This window comes from Ursus maritimus, unplaced genomic scaffold (genome assembly GCF_017311325.1).
Source record: "Ursus maritimus isolate PB19 unplaced genomic scaffold, ASM1731132v1 scaffold_7, whole genome shotgun sequence".
NCBI classification, from domain to species: Eukaryota; Metazoa; Chordata; class Mammalia; order Carnivora; family Ursidae; genus Ursus; species Ursus maritimus.
Window position 1 is genome coordinate 34,388,374 of NW_024426885.1, and position 18,986 is coordinate 34,407,359.

An 18,986-nucleotide genomic window follows, 5' to 3' on the forward strand; every position below is an offset into this window, starting at 1 on the left:
CAGAACTGTTATTATAGCACCAGAATAGCCAGAGCAAATGTAGTCAGAAAAAAACATTAAGTTCTATGGCACTAATGCCATGAATTACCTTTTTCAAATAAGAACTCTCTAATATAACTGCCCTTATTTTCAAACTGTTCTTACACAGCAAAATGGGACACGTATCTTAACTGATAATCAGGCTACACAAAATCAAGATAACTGTTGTTTCTTCTTTCCCATGGCTAACCCCAATGGGTAATCCTTAGATGCACATAATTTATATTCCCCTTTGGGGTCACCTCTGCTGCATATCAAATGAACAAGAGGTGGTATGGTACTAACTTTGAAATTTGTTATCCTGATGTAGCATTACTAAGTTAAGAAAACTCATTTATCTTTCTTCTCACAGATTAGAATTTAAGTGGAAAAACAAGCAAAGCCACATCTATGCTAACAACATGGACCACAAAATTCCTGTCACAACCATGAGTCATTTATAAAAATTACCTTGGATTAGGAAATGATTTATAGATAGCATTTGAAATATGTAACTCTGTAGAAAAAGGCATGAATAAAAAAGAACATAGAGGGTGTAACTATCTGTTCTTTTGTGGTTTCCCTCAGGGGGCCTATCTTTTAACACTATTTTCATTACTTGCAGGTTTATATGAACATCACTTCTTACATTTACTTACACATTTAGTAAATTTACTTATAAAATTCTAACTTACACACATGCACACAAAGACCTAAAACAGAGCTGATCTATGTAAAAGCATTGTAACAAGGTCTTGTTAATAGTATAACTGTTCATGCTCCCAAATGACATGCTGCATTGCTTACATAGGCTGGAAAGTATCTGCCAAATATAATATATGAAGCAAATTTTCTAATAAGACAACTTTGAAAAAAATTAAAAACTGTATTATTTTACATTGAATTAACAGAATTTTCATTACTACCTTCATTTTCTTACATCATCTAACTTTCCTGACATTATCTACTCAATGACTTTTTTTTTAAAGTCCTAATTCCTTTATTTAGGGCAGCTGTTAACAAAGGCTCATGGTCCAAACCTACTCCACCTCGTTTTTTTAAATAAAATTTCACTGGAACACGGCCATGTCCATTCCTTTATGTACTGTCTATGGCTGCTTTCGCACTACAACGGCATAGTTGAGTGGTTTTAACGATGATATGGCCCACAAAACCAAAACTACCACCATCTGGGCTTTCACAGAAAAAGTTTGCCAACCTCTGATTTAGGGTAATTAAAAACTCTTGCATTTTGCAGCTTGAAAAGGGCTTTCACATAGATGAACTCATTTAGTCCCTACAGCTTTCACTACTAATTGAAAGTACCTGAAAATGAGGAAATCCCGTGCATGCACTACTACCTTTTCTCTTTGTTTGCTTTTACAGGCACTTATTTTGCTACTCCAACTTGTAGGCTGTCTCACTGGCCTAAATTTAACACTTTGAAACATTCTGTACATATTTTTAATGCATCTATGATTTTCATTGGAAATAGAATCACAGAGCCAGAAATCATTTATCATCATACTCATATGAGTATTCACTAAACATCCTCAACTAGCCTAAGAATGAACAGTACTTAATTTTCTCATCTGTGGTATTTAAAGCTGCATTATGAATTTTTCTTCGGTATCTCCAAAGATACTATTAATAGAAACAGTATTATTCAGTGGCAGTCTAAAAGGTAGGGAAAACATTAATTAGCTGAACTTTATTTCACTTATCAGGGCAGGAAAACAAGTGACACTTAAAATTTTTGGTTTGCGTTTTGGCTTCACTCAATCTCTACCTTTGGACATTACATTATTATGTATTCCCTTCCTGCTGAGTAATTAGTGAAGTCAAGAGCAAGAGCTGGAAAGAACATTACAAGAAAAAGTTCACAGAGGAGCAAATTTTGGAAAATGTAATGCTGATATTCAATGATAATTCTATTAGCTAAATGTCTCTAAACAAAGCTGAAATTCTATATTCTGGGGCTAGAGATGAAGATAATATGCAATGATTCTATTTCTGAAGTTAACTATCATAGGATGAATAAGATGAAAAATTATACAACCAAAGTAGCCCAAGGGTAAAGAATATGACCTTTTTAAGTTCCTGCCCCAAATGTGCTGGTGGTCAGAGATTAAAGAAGAAAAGGCTGCTTGAAAACAGTAGTCTCTGGCATCCCCAACTTACAGTGCTGTTCTTAAAGATGCTAGACTACTGTATTTTTAGGTTTCATTATCTGGAAATGTATGTAAACACTTCTTACTTTACTCCACTAACTACAAATAATTACCTGCATTGTTGGACCTGAGGATAAGTTAGTAAGGATGAAAGAAGAGTCATAATACTATTTGTTGAAGCTGTAAGATCATCTAGTTCCAGAAGAGCATCCCATAATGTATTTATAATGAAGGGTACCTATAAGATCAGTTATTAAGAAAACAGTTATTTATTTTACACAAAATATGCACAAGCCATACCAGATTGTAGCCACTACTGATTCAAAAATATATACAATCTCCACGTCCTTGGACAGTACCAGTTTTGAGCAAAATTGAAGAGACATTATTTGCCTTTAGTAATTCTCTACCCCTCTTTAAATGCCACTCAACTCTACTTTGGGACTTTCGTTTCTAACCAGGCTCATAATGGGAGGGAGAATTCAGGAATTAAGACAGCCAATACTCCACTTTATGCCAATACTCTATTTTATGTAAAAAAACAAACTCTGAAAACAATATAGTATACACACACAAGACATGACCAGCTGCGTAAACTAACATTAACATATTTAAAACAATACTAATCGTCATAAAAACACAAATTTAGTTTTTGAGATTTTAAGTAAATACTGCTTGCTGTACTTCCAAATATACATGTTCTGGTTTTGATAATACAAAACAAAGTCATATCTTAAAAGAGGCCATTCAAAAAATGAGATCAGATTAAATAAACCTAAAGTCAAAACCAAAATCAAAACAAAAAATCCCATACGTCTAAAAACCAGGAGTGAAATAAAGAAGAAATGGTTGCTTTCTTCCCCAAGAAGTTCCCTATGAATATTCTGTATATGAAAGGGAAGTAGATTAGTAGACAAAATTCACTCCTCCACAGATAATATATAACTGAAATTGCACACAACAGAGCACTATCTGTCATAAGAAAAATGGAGGATGGGGTGCCTGGCTGGCTTAGTTGGGTAGAGCATGCAACTCTCAATCTCAGGGCTGTAAGTTTGAGCCCCACGTTGGGTGTAGAGATTACTTAAAAATAAAATCTTAAAAAAAATAAAATAAAAAAGGAGGATGAAGGAGAAAAAAGTACTTAATGTTTTTCCTAATACTTTAAACCCTGAATGTAAACAAGCTCTATAGAAGAAAATGCAAAAATATCAAATTTACCTTCTGTGTCTGAAGATACACAAGGCTTTCTACCACAGGTACTAATGATGCTGCAGCAACAGCTCTGACATCATCATCCAGGTCCTGAAGTCCTTCAATTATTCTAGTTAAAACTTTAGGCAATAAAGTATTAATTACGTCCTGTAAAACAGTACATCAAAATAGATTAATTTTCTGTAATTTAATTATTGTGCTTAAACATTTTTTATTAAATTTACCATATGAAAGCATAAATCCTAATCATTTTAAAGTTAATTTAAGTAATCTCTACACCCAGTGTGGGGCTCGAACTCACAATCCTGAGATCACAAGTCACACACTCTTCTGAGCCAGCCAGATGCCCCATAAATCCCAATCTTTATTAAAAAGGAATCACATAGGGGAGACTGGTTGGCTCAGTCAGTTAAGCATCTGCCTTTGGCTCAGGTCATGATCTCAGGGTCCCGGGATTGAGCCCTGCATCAGGATCCCTGCTCAGCAGGGAGTCTGCTTCTCCTTCTGTCTTCCCCCACCACTCGTGCTTGCTTGCTTTTCTTCAAAAAAGAAAAAAAAAAAAAGGAATCATATAAACAAAAAAGAAAAATAACAATAACAGAAGCCTATATGTAACTAATCCCATTTGAAAAAGACTACAACAGTATCAAGTACCTTATTATTCAGTGGGGCTTAAAACATCAAAACATGTTTTCAAGGTAAGACTGTGCACTCCCTATGTGAACACACACACACACACACACACACACACACACACACACACATCCACTGGTGCTGGAACCTCAACTTCTATTTCTTATTCTACACCAATGACAACCAAAAGGGGTATGCGAGAAAAAGGCAGGAAAAGCCATCCCTTCCTGCTTCTCCTAACTCCAATCTAATCTTCTTTCAATTTCCCCAAAAGAGCTAGCCCACAGGGCTATTCCTAGGATCACACACTAGCAATCTCCCTGGGAATTGGTCTTGCTATGAAACAGAAACAGGTTTTCAAACCTAACAAACCATCTTTTGATTTGTACTTAAACTCTTATTAGCTCTATCTAGCTCTATGACATTACCTCAAGAAGGCAAATCTTGAAATACTGGCTTATCTGTAATACTAAGAATCTAGAGCCATTTCATATGATTAATGAAAATAAACTAAGAGAGGAAAAAAACTATCCCATACATGCTTCAAAAACTGAAGTGTTTACCTGACGAACTGCCAAAGCATACTTTATTCCCAGCAGACCACCATGCCTAACTTCCCATTGTTCTTGTGTAAGTAACTTAAGCAGCACATCCACAGTCTTATGAACTCCTGTTTCATTCATGTGTTTTAACACCACACCTAATGTCTGAGCACAAGTTTCACGAACTGGTGCCACAACCTACGAATGAGAAAGGAAGAAAACTCATATTTACAGAAAATCTATTCTGTTGAATTTGAAATTTGATTGGGCAAAGCCTCCTTTAGGTGATACTTACTTCATCAGAAACAAAGTCTCCAAATCTGTCTAATGCAAAAACACAAAGGAGTCTAATAACTAAGTCTTCCAACCACTCTTGATGCTGCTGAATCATCTGTTAAAACAATCATTTTTTAATTAACAAATCAAGATCATACTTCATATTAGGGATTGAGGAAACATTAGGTCCAAAATCAAAACTAAAATATTGGGACAGACTATTTTAGCTATAGGAACAATAAACAAAATATAGCATACTCCCAATTACTACCTTTACTATTAACCACATCATGTCTGTTGATTAATTAGGTTCAAATATACTATACCAAAATCTTTAAAATTCAAGAATTCTATTATGTTACTTGCACTCCAAGAGAAATTAAGAAACTACTCAAAGTTGCTCTGATTTCAATCATATCTGTCACGTATCTATTATCTATCCTATTGCCAGTGTCTCATGCTACACCAATCATATTGCTTAATGACCTCCAAACTATCTTCTTATTCCTCTATTTTCTAATCCATTATATCCTGCTCAAATACTCTTGCTTCTACATATTCCTCCACTCAGTGTTTCTGAATATATCTTTCCCATGAACTCAATCTTTCTCTGTTTATAAACAGACTTCTTTCTAAACTTTCTACTTTTTCCCTCATATTCACCTTTCCATATTTCTTATTATTTATCTATTATACCTATGTCATGGCCCAAACTCTAACTTCCCTGTCTTGGGGAAAAAAAGCCAATTACTGAAATTTGGTAGTAACTGGTCCTTCATTACATTTACCTCTTCTAAAGTGCTATCTCCCATTTTACCACCACTTTTTCCATGAGCTTTAAGGATTTCCCTAAGTCCAGTGCCTGCACCATGTCGAACCTAAAAACAACAAGAAGCAAATGTCAGAGGCTAAATGCTTAAGAAAATGAGTTTAACTTTTCTTCAATATGAAAAAGGGATATTAAATTTTTACGAAATCAGAAGAAACTAAAGTGACACTTCAAAAGAATATATTTTTCTTCTGCTATCCAAGAAAAATTACATATATTAATTTCACTATTTGGTTATGTCAAATTTTTCTAAAATGAAGCTAAGAAAACAATTACTCTAAAATCCTTCTGAGATATTAATCTATTTGGCTATCACTTCCCTACCCTTTATCTGCATTCAGCATTATCCTCAGCCAGAGAAGAAAGAATGCTGTTTTAAGTCCAACATCAATATTTTAGAAACATACACATTAAAACTAAGTTCCAAAGCTACCAGGGTAAATGTGAAAGGAAAATTATTCAACTCTCATGACTAATGCTTCACTGTCACCCCGTGGCCTTCTGAAGCGTCATATGGAAGGGAGGAAATGGGCCACTGACACTGCACCCACTTATTCAAGACCCAATTTAAGACTTGAATAACTTTAAACAGAAGTATATCAAGGAGCAGAAATGCTACAAGGTATTCCAAAGCAGTGCTTTTTAAATTACCCAGAAACCAACCAAGGTAGGAAAGAATGCTTTGAGACCACCAACCCTCAACTTCAACCAGAGGAACTTCACTTTCATCTCTTTTACATATTGGGATCTGATCAAGATTTTCTTTGAAGAAATATTTCTGAGACTAAAAAGCTGGTTTGGAAACTACTGCTCCTAACCAAAACTGTCCACTTAAAAAGGAAGTTTTTACTATTTGGGAGAGATATACAAGTCCTTATACTATAGCAAAAAAATGAAAAGAAAGGAACAGCTCACTAAAGAAATATTACCAAAATGCATATGAAAGGTAAAAATCAGTCTCAAGTTTTCTACTTAGAAGGTGATTGATATGAAGTGCCAGGTCAGTGTTTCTGAGAGGTACACAGGGAAGAATAGGGACCCTAACAAAACAGACTGTGCTTGACATGACTCCCTTCATTAGTAAAAGGAAAAAAAAAAAAAAAAAGAGGTAAAGCTGAGAAAAGTGGAATGAAGAAATCTTACCTCCCAGGAGGGATTAAAAAGGTCATTGCAAAGTTCTTCGCAAAAGCTTTCTAAAGGCCATTCGTTTGTCTGAATAAGAAAAACAGAATTACTACTAATTCAAAAGGTCTGTTTTATGCTAACAATTTAAGTAATTTAATAAAGTGCAGATCAAGTAATAATAGGCTTTAAAATTTTAAATAATTAAAATTTTTACTAATGAAGTAAAGATACTTAAAATTTGTCTCAATGGATTATTAAATATTCTCTACTGACACATTAGTATGAAAAAATTATAAACAATTTCAAAAGACACCTTAGGGCATTTCAATAATACCTCTTCAATTAAGGAAGAACTGTCTGGAATATTATCAATTAAGACTTTGGAATCATTTGCAGACTGATTAATAACAACATTTGTTATTTTTCGTCTCTTTTCTTCTGGTTCCCCATCAGTGCTATCATTGCTGAAAAATAAAAGGCACCATTTAAAAAAGTGAATAAGGAATAATGTGAACCACAATAAATGTAAGAGAATCCATCATTTGAACAAACGTTTTGCCATATGCTACTTATACGGTTTGCTTAAAATTTCATGTATCAAGTAAGATTAACCACTTAAAACATTTTGAGTAAAATATATTCTCCTACCCTCACTGATGAATGTAAAATAGGTCCATGGATTCTTGCTTTCAAACTGAATCTCAAATCTAACAAGTCTTTTTTACTTACTCTCAACAACCTGCTCTTCTCCTTTTTATTTTAAACTGTCTTGGTCTAACAACCTAAATCTGGCCCAGCATAACTTTACTAGGCTTTTGGACCCTGGAGGAAACTAATATATTGAGTAACATACTATAATCCTACTAGCTCTTGAAAAACATAGAGATAATTGACCAATGAAAAATGTGTCCAGAAAATCTGAGGAATGTTATTTTAGGACTAAAACAAAAATATTAAGGCTAGCCTAATAGTAAAACATTACAAAAGAGAAGGCAAATAAAACTATTCAGTATTAAAAGAAAGGACAATTATCACAGTTAAGGTATATACAGCATTATTCTCTAGAAATATCCCTCCATCTTAATGATTTATTTGGCCAACCATTTCTTCTAAAGGTGATGAAAGAAATCTGACCCTCCTTAATATCATTCTTAATTATTATTCCCCTAATTCACTCCCAATTATTCCTCCCCTAATTCTCTCCAATCTAACCACACTGGTTGGTCACCGTACTGTCCTTGAATTTGTTAGGCATGTTTCTCCATCCAGGCATTTGCCCTGTTGTTTCCTCTACTTGGAATGTCTTTTCCAAATATTCATAGGACTAGCATCCTCACTTCTTTCTGATCTTTAATGAAAAGTCACTTCTGTGAATCCCTCCCTGACCATCCTATCTAAAATTTCAAACTCCCCACAAAACATTTCACGTGTTCCTTGTTTTATCTTTGTCTTTCCTAACCCTTATCATTAACATGATATATAAATATATATACACTATATTTACTTATTTATCTTCTTTTTTAAAAAAATTTTATTTTGGGGGCACCTGGGTGGCTCATTCGGTTAAGCATCTGCCTTTGGCTCAGGTACCCCCCCATCGCGCTCCCTGCTCAGCGGGGAGCCTGCTTCTCCCTCTCACTCTGCCTCCCCTTCCCACCCCTCATGCTCTCTCTCTCTCTCAAATAAATAAATAAAATCTTTAAAAAAAAGAAAGATTCTATTTTTAAGTAATCTCTACACCTACCGTGGGACTTGAACTTACAACCCTGAGATGGAGAGTTGCATGCTCTACTGACTGACTCAGCCAGGTGCCCCTCTTCCTCACTTATTTTTCCCTCTAGAATATAAGCTCCATGAAGGCAGAATTCTTATCTTTTTTTTTATTCCACTGCATCCTGAGGGCCTAAAACAGTACCTAGCACTTAGAAGGTAGTCAGCAAATATTTGTGGAATGAATGAATCATAAACTGTGAAAAATACGGTTGATTATTTCAATATTCAAATATTTGGGTAAACATGCTTATATGACTAAAGCCAAAAGAAACTGATTAGATTACTACATATCATCCTAGTAAGTTGTTCGCTTAAAAAACCCTGTAGTTTAAGAAAGCCTAATAGAAATTTTCATAATAAAAAAACCCACCAAAAAAACAACCTAACAAGTAAAAATTTATACCAAGTAGATGTTCATTATTTATTCCACCTTTGTGCCTAGTCTTTAAATAAATGCCGTGGACACTTACTTTTTTAGCTTTATATGAATGGAAAAAAACAAAAGGTTCTGTCGCCCGCAAAAAAAACTTTTAAGTTCTCATGCATTTAATTTATCCTTTACTCAAATACTTCTAGACCACCACTAAAGATCCTAATTCAACACAGCAAAGTGTGGCATGAAAATCTGTATTTTAATACATCCCTCAAAGTGTTTCTGAAGAAGGTTGTTTTGAATAACTCTAAGAAATGCTGTTTCAAACCATACACAAAATACCACTTTTATTATTTCATTAAGAAAATGAGAACAGTGATTTTGTCCAGAGTTTTTCCTACAACAAGATTAGGTAAACAAACCTGCATTATTACCTACTAGACCCCAGGCTGGAAGGCAGAAGACGTAACACTGGGACAATTCTATACTCATTCTTAACTTGTGGCCCTTAGATCATCTCTCTGACCTCACTGTCTACCCTCACTTCTGTCTACTCATCCTAGACACATTGCCTTTCTGTTTCTTGAATAGTCTATGATTAAGGCATTTACACTTGTTCTCTCTACCTAGAATGCACTTCCCTTGGAAGATCTTCAGCCTCCATCCAAAGGTCGAAACTAGTACGGAAAAAATCTGCATATGTAAATTATTCCGGGGAAGCCGTCCTAGTCCCTAGTAATAGTAAATAATCTCTGACAATTGAGCAAGACAATCCAAATGATATTCCACAGCCAAAGACAATGTCAGCAAATGTTTTTAAAAATCAAGCAGACACAGATTTAAGCTACAAAGCAGCATTATTTTAAATGAATAAGCAAAAAAAGATTACTACCTCTTCTCATTAGTTTCCACTGCATCCCTGGATCTCTGTTTTGCAAATAACTTGGCCATTCTTTTAGCTTTGTTCTTTTGTCTATTGCTCATTCCTGCTCGAAATTCTGAGTCAATCAATTCAGCTGCCTGGAGAGTCTAAAAGAATAAAAGAATACTGTTTTAACTTCTGAAGTTAAAATAAATACCCATAGTCTTAGCCTCAGAAGAGGATTATGTCTATATATAAATTTCACTATATCCATATTGACCACATTTTGACAGTATCATGCTATTCTGTTGTATGGCTCTACCATAATTTCACTCTCTTCTTCCTTTTTCCCTATTCTTCCAATTCCCGAAAGATGCTTGTGTTTTAACTTTTATTGTCACAGATGTGGCACAAATATATGATCATAACCCACAAAATAACCACAGTAATAAAGGAGATGCAGTATATAGATACAGTTGAATATAAAATGAAATCTTTCCATTTGCAATAACATGGACGGATCTAGAGAGGTTAATGCTAAGCAAAATAAGTCAGAGAAAGACAAATACTGTATGATTTCACTCATATGTGGAATTTAAAGAACAAACAAACGAACAAAGAAAAAAAAAAGAGACAAACCAAAAAACAGACTCTTAATCATAGAGAACAAACTGATGGTTACCAAAGGGGAGGGGGATGGAAGTATGGGTAAAATAGGTGAAGGAGATTAAAAGTACACTTATCTTGATCTTGATGAGCTCTGAGTAACGTACAGAACTGTTGAATCAATATACTGTACACCCAAAACTAATGTAACACTGTATGTTAACTATACCGGATTTAAAATAAAAACAAAACAAAAATAATAAATAACCATAATACCACCCAAAAGTTATAATAGAGAACATCAATAAAAGAAACTAATAATCGGGGCGCCTGGGTGGCACAGCGGTTAAGTGTCTGCCTTCGGCTCAGGGCATGATCCCGGCGTTATGGGATCGAGTCCCACATCAGGCTCCTTCGCTATAAGCCTGCTTCTTCCTCTCCCACTCCCCCTGCTTGTGTTCCCTCTCTCGCTGGCTGTCTCTATCTCTGTCAAATAAATAAATAAAATCTTTAAAAAAAAAAAAAAAGAAACTAATAATCATCTGCTGAAAATACTAAAAATTACAGCCATAAGTGATCCAGCATTCTATAGTTAACTTAGCCCATATTGCTCCTCCCCTCTTAAGCAATCACTGTCTACTGTTTTTTGCTTTTATGTTTTTTGGGGTTTTTTAAAAGATTTACATATTTACTTAAGAGACAGAACGTGTGTGCGTGCATGCATGTGCACAGGAAGGAGCAGGAGAGGGAGAGAGAAACTCTGCAGACTGCTTGCTGAGCTCGGAGCCCAATTTCAGGCTCAATCTCACGATCCTGAGATCATGACTTGAGCAGAAACCAAGAATCAGACACTCAACTGACTGCGTCACCCGGGGCCCTGTCTACTATTTTTGCTGTCTTTTCCATTCATGACATCATAAAGGCTGTGAGGTAGAAATGCTTTGAACTCAAGCCTAAAAATCCTTTCTGCTCTCAAGTGATTTAAGATTCAACTGATATTCACACTTTGACAACCAATCAGGGTCACTCATATGGACTGGCATAAATACATGCAGTGATGAACCTAAGACAATAAGTAACATTAAGCAACTCCTACCACAGGTCCATGACATATAAGGCCAACCCAACTTGGATCCTGCAAACCTCAAACTGGCTGTTGCACATCCCATGTACAACTATTCTGTCTATAGCCCATTTTCTCTAATATACCTGGCCCATCTTTTTTCTTATATCATACACAATTACCACACTGTGATCACATTACTACATTTTTATCTTCCTTTATTCTATTTTCTTCTTTACTTTTTATTTACACCTTATGCTTCCCTTCGTACCCCATTTCTTTCTGTTCCTTCCTGGTGTCATTATATCTCCTGCCTCTTTATACTCTTCCTTTTTTCCTCTGGAATTTGCCAATTATTTTCTTGTCTGCAAAAGTTTTTCATTAACACATACTCCCTTAACCCTAAATAATAGTTTGCAAATTCTGATACTTTAGAGAACAACTAGTATAAAGGCAAAGGAAAAGGCCAAAAGAAAGAGAACATAAGTGTTTCAAGACTACAAAGCAGGAATTCTTAACAAGGACCAGGAAGCCGTAAAAGATACCGCCGGGACAAGAGGAAAGAATACTAAATCCCTTGAATGGTAATATTTCACCTGCATGTGAATTTTTCTGAGCAGAGAGCCACAGTTTTTACTGGAGCTTAAATAGTTGGGACATTAAAAAAAAAAAAAAAAAAAGGCAGTAGCAGCACATAGGCATCCAACAGGAATTGGTAGAGAAAACGGAGAAATACAGCCAATACAACAAAAGAGCATGAAGCTATCAAAAAAATATATAATCAATCTGTATATACTGATATATTCAGCTATATGAAATGGGAAAAGGTAAATATGGCTTAAAAGGACACAAATACTCGTGTATATATGTACAAGTAATTTATAAAGGGTTGCCTGTGGGGTATGGGAACATAGGCGTCCATCAATTATTGAAAACTTCTTTTACTTCATATTGTATACCTTTTTGTACTGTTTGAAAGTGTTCTTGTTATCATGTCGGTTATCTTCTCAAATAAAAGAGTAAGTCATAGCTCTAAAGATTTTTAGGAGCATCATACTAGCTAGCCCTTACTATCTTCCACTCTCTCAAGCATTTACTATTTTTTTCTCACTAAAGAACAGAAGGAAAAAGCAACTAAGATCCCTCAACAGCAGTGACTCCTAAAAGGTCTCCCACAGCTTTTATCCAACAGTCAATTCAGAATCTACAACATAGGTTGAACTACGGTCTCTTAAGAATCTGTTGTTAGAAATCCATTTAAGAAGACACTAATTATGGTGGCACAAGCGGCAATGAGCAGAATTAAGAACAGCATTTTTTAAATTGCAATTACATGGTAAAATGAGGCAAAACCTTCGTATTATTACTTGCAATCAAACAACCAAAGATTTTACCTACAGGTTGTTTGTTTACAAGGGCTGCTGAAGTCGGGGTATAATCCAAATCTTCATCATTGAAGAGTTCTTCAGTACTCATTCCAATGGCTTCTCCCATATTAAGACCAAGTTTCTTCTGTAATAGTTTCCGTTGGCGTGCTATCCTCTCCTTAGGATCCACTTCACCTTTAAACAGAAAAGAAATACATTTCCTCCAAATCAGGTAAGAAGTTTTCTAATAAATGAAGACCAAACTTGATTAAAAATTTTAGCTATTAAAATTACAATAAAACCATACTCACAATCTCTGTGAGTCGTAACTATGATTAAAAAATAGTGTTCTACCTAACAAAACACTCTAGGACTTTTCATTGAGATTCCCCCATTGCCCTACTGTTAATGATCACATATATGTAAAATGAGATCCATTCCTATGGAAATAAACCAATTTTATTTATTTATTTTTTAAGTAGGCTCCACGCCCAGTGTGACTTTATTTCCTTTGTGTGAGTGAACTGAAATCATGCCTTCAATCAAAACAACCTGGGGTTTTCACTTCCCCAAAATGGGAACTCGAAGCTGAAGACCTACATGTCAACTCCATGGGTAGTTTATGCATTCTCATTCAGCAGGTCATAATCTGCATGTTCTTAATTTAATACACCACCTACGGGCCCCCCAACACAGCAAGGATGTGGAGAAACCGGAAACCTTGTGCACTGCTGGTGTGAATGTAAAATGGTATACCCACTATGGAAAACAGTATGGCAGTTCCTAAAAAAATTAAAAATAGAAATACAATGTGATCCAGTATTTCCTCTTCTGGGTATATAACCAAAGAATTAAAGGCAAAAATTCAAACAGATATTTGTATACCCATGTTCATAGCAGCATTATTTACAATAACCAAAAACCAGAAGCAACCCAAGTATCTACTGATGGATGAATAAACAAAATGTGGTATAAACACACATTGGAATATTATTCAGCCTTAAAAAAAAGAAGGAAATTCTGACACATACTATGCCATAGATGAACGCTGAGGAGATTACAATAAGTGAAACAAGCCAATCACAAAAGGACAAATACTGTTATGACAAATACTGTTATAACAAGTACCTAGAGTAGTAGTCAAATTCAAAAAGACAGAAAGTAGAATGGTGGTTGCCAGGGGCTAGAGGGAGGGAGGAATGGGAATTGTTTAATGGGTACAGTAATCCCCATTCATCCATGGTTTCACGTGATATGGTCTCAGTTACCCACAGTCAACAGTAGTCCAGAGGCAGATGATTCTGCTTTCGACATATTGTCAGAAGGTCAACAGTAGCCTAACGCAACATCACAATGCCTATGTCATTCACCTTACTTCATCTCATCACCTAGCATTTTATTATCTCACATCACAAGAAGGGTCAGTACATTACAATAAGATATTTCGAGAGAGATTTACATAATTTTTATTAAAGTATATTGTTAAAATAGTTCTATTTTATTATTCATTATTATTGTCAATTTCTTACTGTCCCTAGCTTATAAACTTTATCATGGCTCTGTATGTACAGGAAAAAACAGTATATACACTTTCAGGCTTGAAATATATCCTTTGTGGATAAAGTTTCAGTTTTGCAACATGAAAAGAGTCCTGCAGATTGGCTCACAACAATGTAAATGTACTTAATATTACCAAACTGTACACTTAAAAAATAGTTAAGATGTAAATTTTATGTTATATACACTCTACCACAATTAAAAAAACTGATACATCCAGTAATAAAAACTATTTAGGGAAACAAAAGAAGTATTGATATATACTACAGGGTGGATAAACCTTGGAAACACACCACTAAGAAGCCAACCACAAAAGATCACATATTAGATGTGGGAACTGTCCAGAATAGGCAGAGACAGAAAGATGCTTAGGGCCTGGAAGGGAACAGAAGAAGTAGGGCATAGGAGGTTCACAGCTAAAGGATATAGGGTTTCTTATTGAGATAAGGAAAATACTCTAAAATTGACTGCATATATCTGTGAATGTATTAAACACCAATGAACTGTACACTTTAAAAAAGGGTGAATTGTATGGTATGTGAATTATATCTCAATAAAGCTATTTTAAAAAAAAATTAAGACTGCTCTAACCTGGAGGGAAAAACACTAGGCATCCAAAACTGAAAACTGCCAGATCACAACTCCATGACACATACACAGAACCCAAAATCAGTCCTCTCATTCCAGGGAAAGTCCTATAGGGGAAAATAACCTATACAACTGCAAAGGAAAATCAGACTAGCACCTATACTAATCATGTATGTGTCCCTCATTATGAGGAAACACACACAGATAGACAGACATGTAAAGAAAATCTAATTAGAGAATTTTAAATGAGCACTAATCAGCATACTGAGACTTAAGAGCATTAAAATATGAGTTGCTCAAAATTGGGGTTCCCAATCCTGGTTATACATCAGTCACCCAAAGATTATTTTTTATTTTAAATACAAAGTCCTAGACTTCAAGCTGTATTACAATGTTATAATCATCAAGACAGTATGGTACTGGCACAGAAACAGACACATAGCTCAATGGAACAGAACAGAGAACCCAGAAATGGACTCTCAACTCTATGGTCAACTAATGTTCGACAAAGCAAGAAAGATACCCAATGGAAAAAAGACAGTCTCTTCAACAAATGGTGCTGGGGAAAACTGGAAAGCCACAGCAGAAGAATGAAAATGGACCATTTCCTTACACCATACACAAAAACAGACGCAAAATGGATGAAAGACCTCCATGTGAGACAGGAATTCATCAAAATCCTAGAGGAGAACACAGGCAGCAATCTCTTCAACCTCAGCTGCAGCCACTTCTTGCTAGACATCTCCAAAAGCAAAAGTAAAAATGCACTACTGGGACTTCGTCAGGATAAAAAGGTTCTGCCCAGCAAAGGAAACAGTCAACAAAACTAAAATGCAACCTACAGAACGGGAGAAGACATTCACGAATGACATGTCAGGTAAAGGTCTAGTATCCAAGATCTATAAAGAACTTACCATACGCCAACACCCAAAAAAACCAAAAAATCCAGTCAAGAAATGGGCAGAAGACATGAACAGACATTTCTCCAAACACATACAAACGGCCAACAGACATAAGAAAATATGCTCCACATCACTTAGCATCAGGGAAATACAAATCAAAACCATAACGAGATACTACCTCACAGCAGTCAGAATGCCTAAAATTAACAAGTCAGGAAACAAGAGATGTTGGTCAAGATGCAGAGAAAGGGGAACCCTCCTACACTGTTGGTGGGAATGAAAGCTGGTGCAGCCAGTCTGGAAAACAGTATGAAGGTTCCTCAAAAAGTTGAAAATAGAGCTACCCTACGACCCAGCAACTGCACTATACTGGGTATTTACCCCAAAGATACAAATGTAGTGATCCAAAGGGGCACCTGCACCCCACAGTTTATAGCAGCTATGTCCACAATAGCCAAACTATGGAAAGAGCCCAGATGTCCATCAACAGATGAATGGATAAAGAAGATGTGGTGTGCGTGTGTGTATATATAATGGAATATTATGCATATATATAATGGAATATTATGCAGCCATCAAAAATTGAAATCTTGCCATTTGCAACAACGTGATGGAACTAGAGGGCATTATACTAAGCAAAATAAGTCAATCAGAGAAAGATAATTATCATAGGATCTCACTGCTTGGTGGAATTTAAGAAGCAAGGCAGAGGATCATAGGGGAAGAGAGGAAAAAAATCAAACAAGACGAAACCAGAGAGGCAGACAAACCATAAGAGACTCTTAATCTCAGGAAACAAACTGAGGGTTGCTGGAGGGGAGGGGGGTGGGGGGATGGGGTGGCTGGGTGATGGATATTAGGGGAGGGTATGTGTTGTGGTGAGTACTGTGTATTATTTAAGACTGATGAATCACAGACCTGTACCCCCGAAACAAATAATACATTATATGTTAATAATAAAATAATATGGAAAGAGCCCAGATGTCCATCAACAGATGGATGGATAAAGATGTGCTACGTCTGCAATGCAATATTACTCAGCCATCAAAGAGAATGAAATCTTGCCATTTGCAATGACATGGATGGAACTAGACGGTATTATGCTAAGTGATATAAGTCAGTCAGAGAAAGACAAATACCATATGATTTCACTCGTATGTGGAATTTAAGAAACAAAACAGATGAACACAGGGGAAGGAAAGGAAAAATAAGATAAAAACAGGGAGGGAGGCAAATCACAAGAGACTCTTAACTATAGGAAACAAACTGAGGGTTGCTGGAAGGGAGATGGGTGGGGGGATGGGTTAACTGGGTGATGGGCATTAAGGAGTGCACTTGATATAATGAGCACTGCGTGTTATATGTAACTGATGAATCACTGAATTCTACCCCTGAAACTAATAATACACTATATGTTAACTAAATTGAATTTAAATAAAAAATGAAAAAATTAAAATAAAGGGGCGCCTGGGTGGCACAGCGGTTAAGCGTCTGCCTTCGGCTCAGGGCATGATTCCGGCGTTATGGGATCGAGCCCCACATCAGGCTCTTCCGCTATGAGCCTGCTTCTTCCTCTCCCACTCCCCCGCTTGTGTTCCCTCTCTTGCTAGCTGTCTCTATCTCTGTCGAATAAATAAATAAAATCTTTTAAAAAAAAAAAGAAAAAATTAAAATAAAAACAAAATAAATACAATGTCCTAGAACTCTCCACAGATCTATTAAATCTGAATCTTGAGGCTAAGACCCAAAAATACACATATTTTTTTAAGTGACAATGGTTGGTGACACTGACTTTTACTCCTGGGTAAGGTCTAATGATCTCTGACAAGAGTACAATAGTAAAATTAGTAAACTTACTGTTTAGAGAGAACTTTTTCAAATCAGAAAGTTTTTTAAATGACTTCTACCCCCCTTATTAGAAAAACTATGTTTTTCTAGAACTTAACCAAATTCTCCTCTTAATTCTCTCCAAAAATAATTAAACTACAATTGATCCTTGTAAAACATGGGAATTAGGGACATCAACCCCCCCAAGCAGTTGAAAATCTGTGTATAACTTTGACCCCCCCTCAAAACTTTACCAGTAGCCTCCTGTTGATCAAAAGCTTTACCAATAACATAAACAGTCGATTAACATGTATTTGTACATGTACTGTATACAATATTCTTACAATAAACTAAGCTAGAGAAAACATTAAGAAAATCGTAAGGAAAACACATTTACAATACCATACTGTGTTTATCGAAAAAATTTGCATATAAGTAGACCTGCACATTTCAACGACCTATGTTGTTCTGAGGTTAACCAGAGATCTTTCAACAGAAACCATATTAAGCAAGAGTAAATGGGTATTTGACTTTAAAATGAAAAAGTGATCATTTCATTAACTTAACTAGATAGATATGCTTTGAGTAATGATTAATTTTATTAGCAACAAAAACTGTTCTGTTTTGGTTTTAGTCAAAGAGCAACTTACTTACAGAAATCCATTAAAAACATCAAGGTTTTTTCCACTCAAGGCATCAATCTTGAATGGCCAAAAGATTTTATATCCAGATGGATTCTGTAAGTTTAAAGACAATGGGACGATTTCCTATCCAAGATTTAATTTTTCATTTTTAGTGTTTGCTTTAGTGTTTCAGCATGATATCCAATTATTTAAATTTTTAAAACATATGATAAAAAGAAAACTGTCATAAAGCCTCTCAAATGTCCAGAATTATGAAAACAGGATCACAAACTGTACTAATCCTGGCTTTTAAAATCTATTCAACCAAGGCTCTTGGGGTATACTTTATAATTTCTCTATTACATAATAAAATACCTGCTGAAATACTAATATGTATCTATTAACAAGTATAGACATGGTACATATTCACTTAAAAGGAGGAAAATATTCATATGGTATAGTTTCAGACCAAATACTTTCAGTTATCTTCTCCACCCACAAAGCCTCCCCTTCCCCAACTGCAACTTCAGTCAATTTACATTTTGTAACATCTATTAAGATTCTGCATGACTGATATGTAGCATACCAAGTGATAAATTAGTCTGAACACAAACATTTCAGACTTTCTTCTACAGG

At 35.4% G+C, this 18,986-nt stretch overlaps 1 protein-coding gene across 1 annotated transcript in view; it reads right to left on the reverse strand.

Moving 5' to 3' along the window:
* Window positions 1-18,986, reverse strand: part of BTAF1 (B-TFIID TATA-box binding protein associated factor 1) — a 126,051-nt gene that overhangs the window by 62,604 nt on the left and 44,461 nt on the right. The window contains exons 7-15 of the mRNA XM_040624685.1: window positions 12,885-13,048; window positions 9,848-9,984; window positions 7,144-7,273; window positions 6,828-6,896; window positions 5,644-5,733; window positions 4,875-4,970; window positions 4,601-4,777; window positions 3,411-3,551; window positions 2,303-2,427 (exon numbers count right to left, since the gene is read on the reverse strand). Of these exons, the coding sequence (XP_040480619.1) occupies window positions 2,303-2,427; window positions 3,411-3,551; window positions 4,601-4,777; window positions 4,875-4,970; window positions 5,644-5,733; window positions 6,828-6,896; window positions 7,144-7,273; window positions 9,848-9,984; window positions 12,885-13,048 (1,129 nt within the window). The remainder of the gene's footprint in view (window positions 1-2,302; window positions 2,428-3,410; window positions 3,552-4,600; window positions 4,778-4,874; window positions 4,971-5,643; window positions 5,734-6,827; window positions 6,897-7,143; window positions 7,274-9,847; window positions 9,985-12,884; window positions 13,049-18,986) is intronic.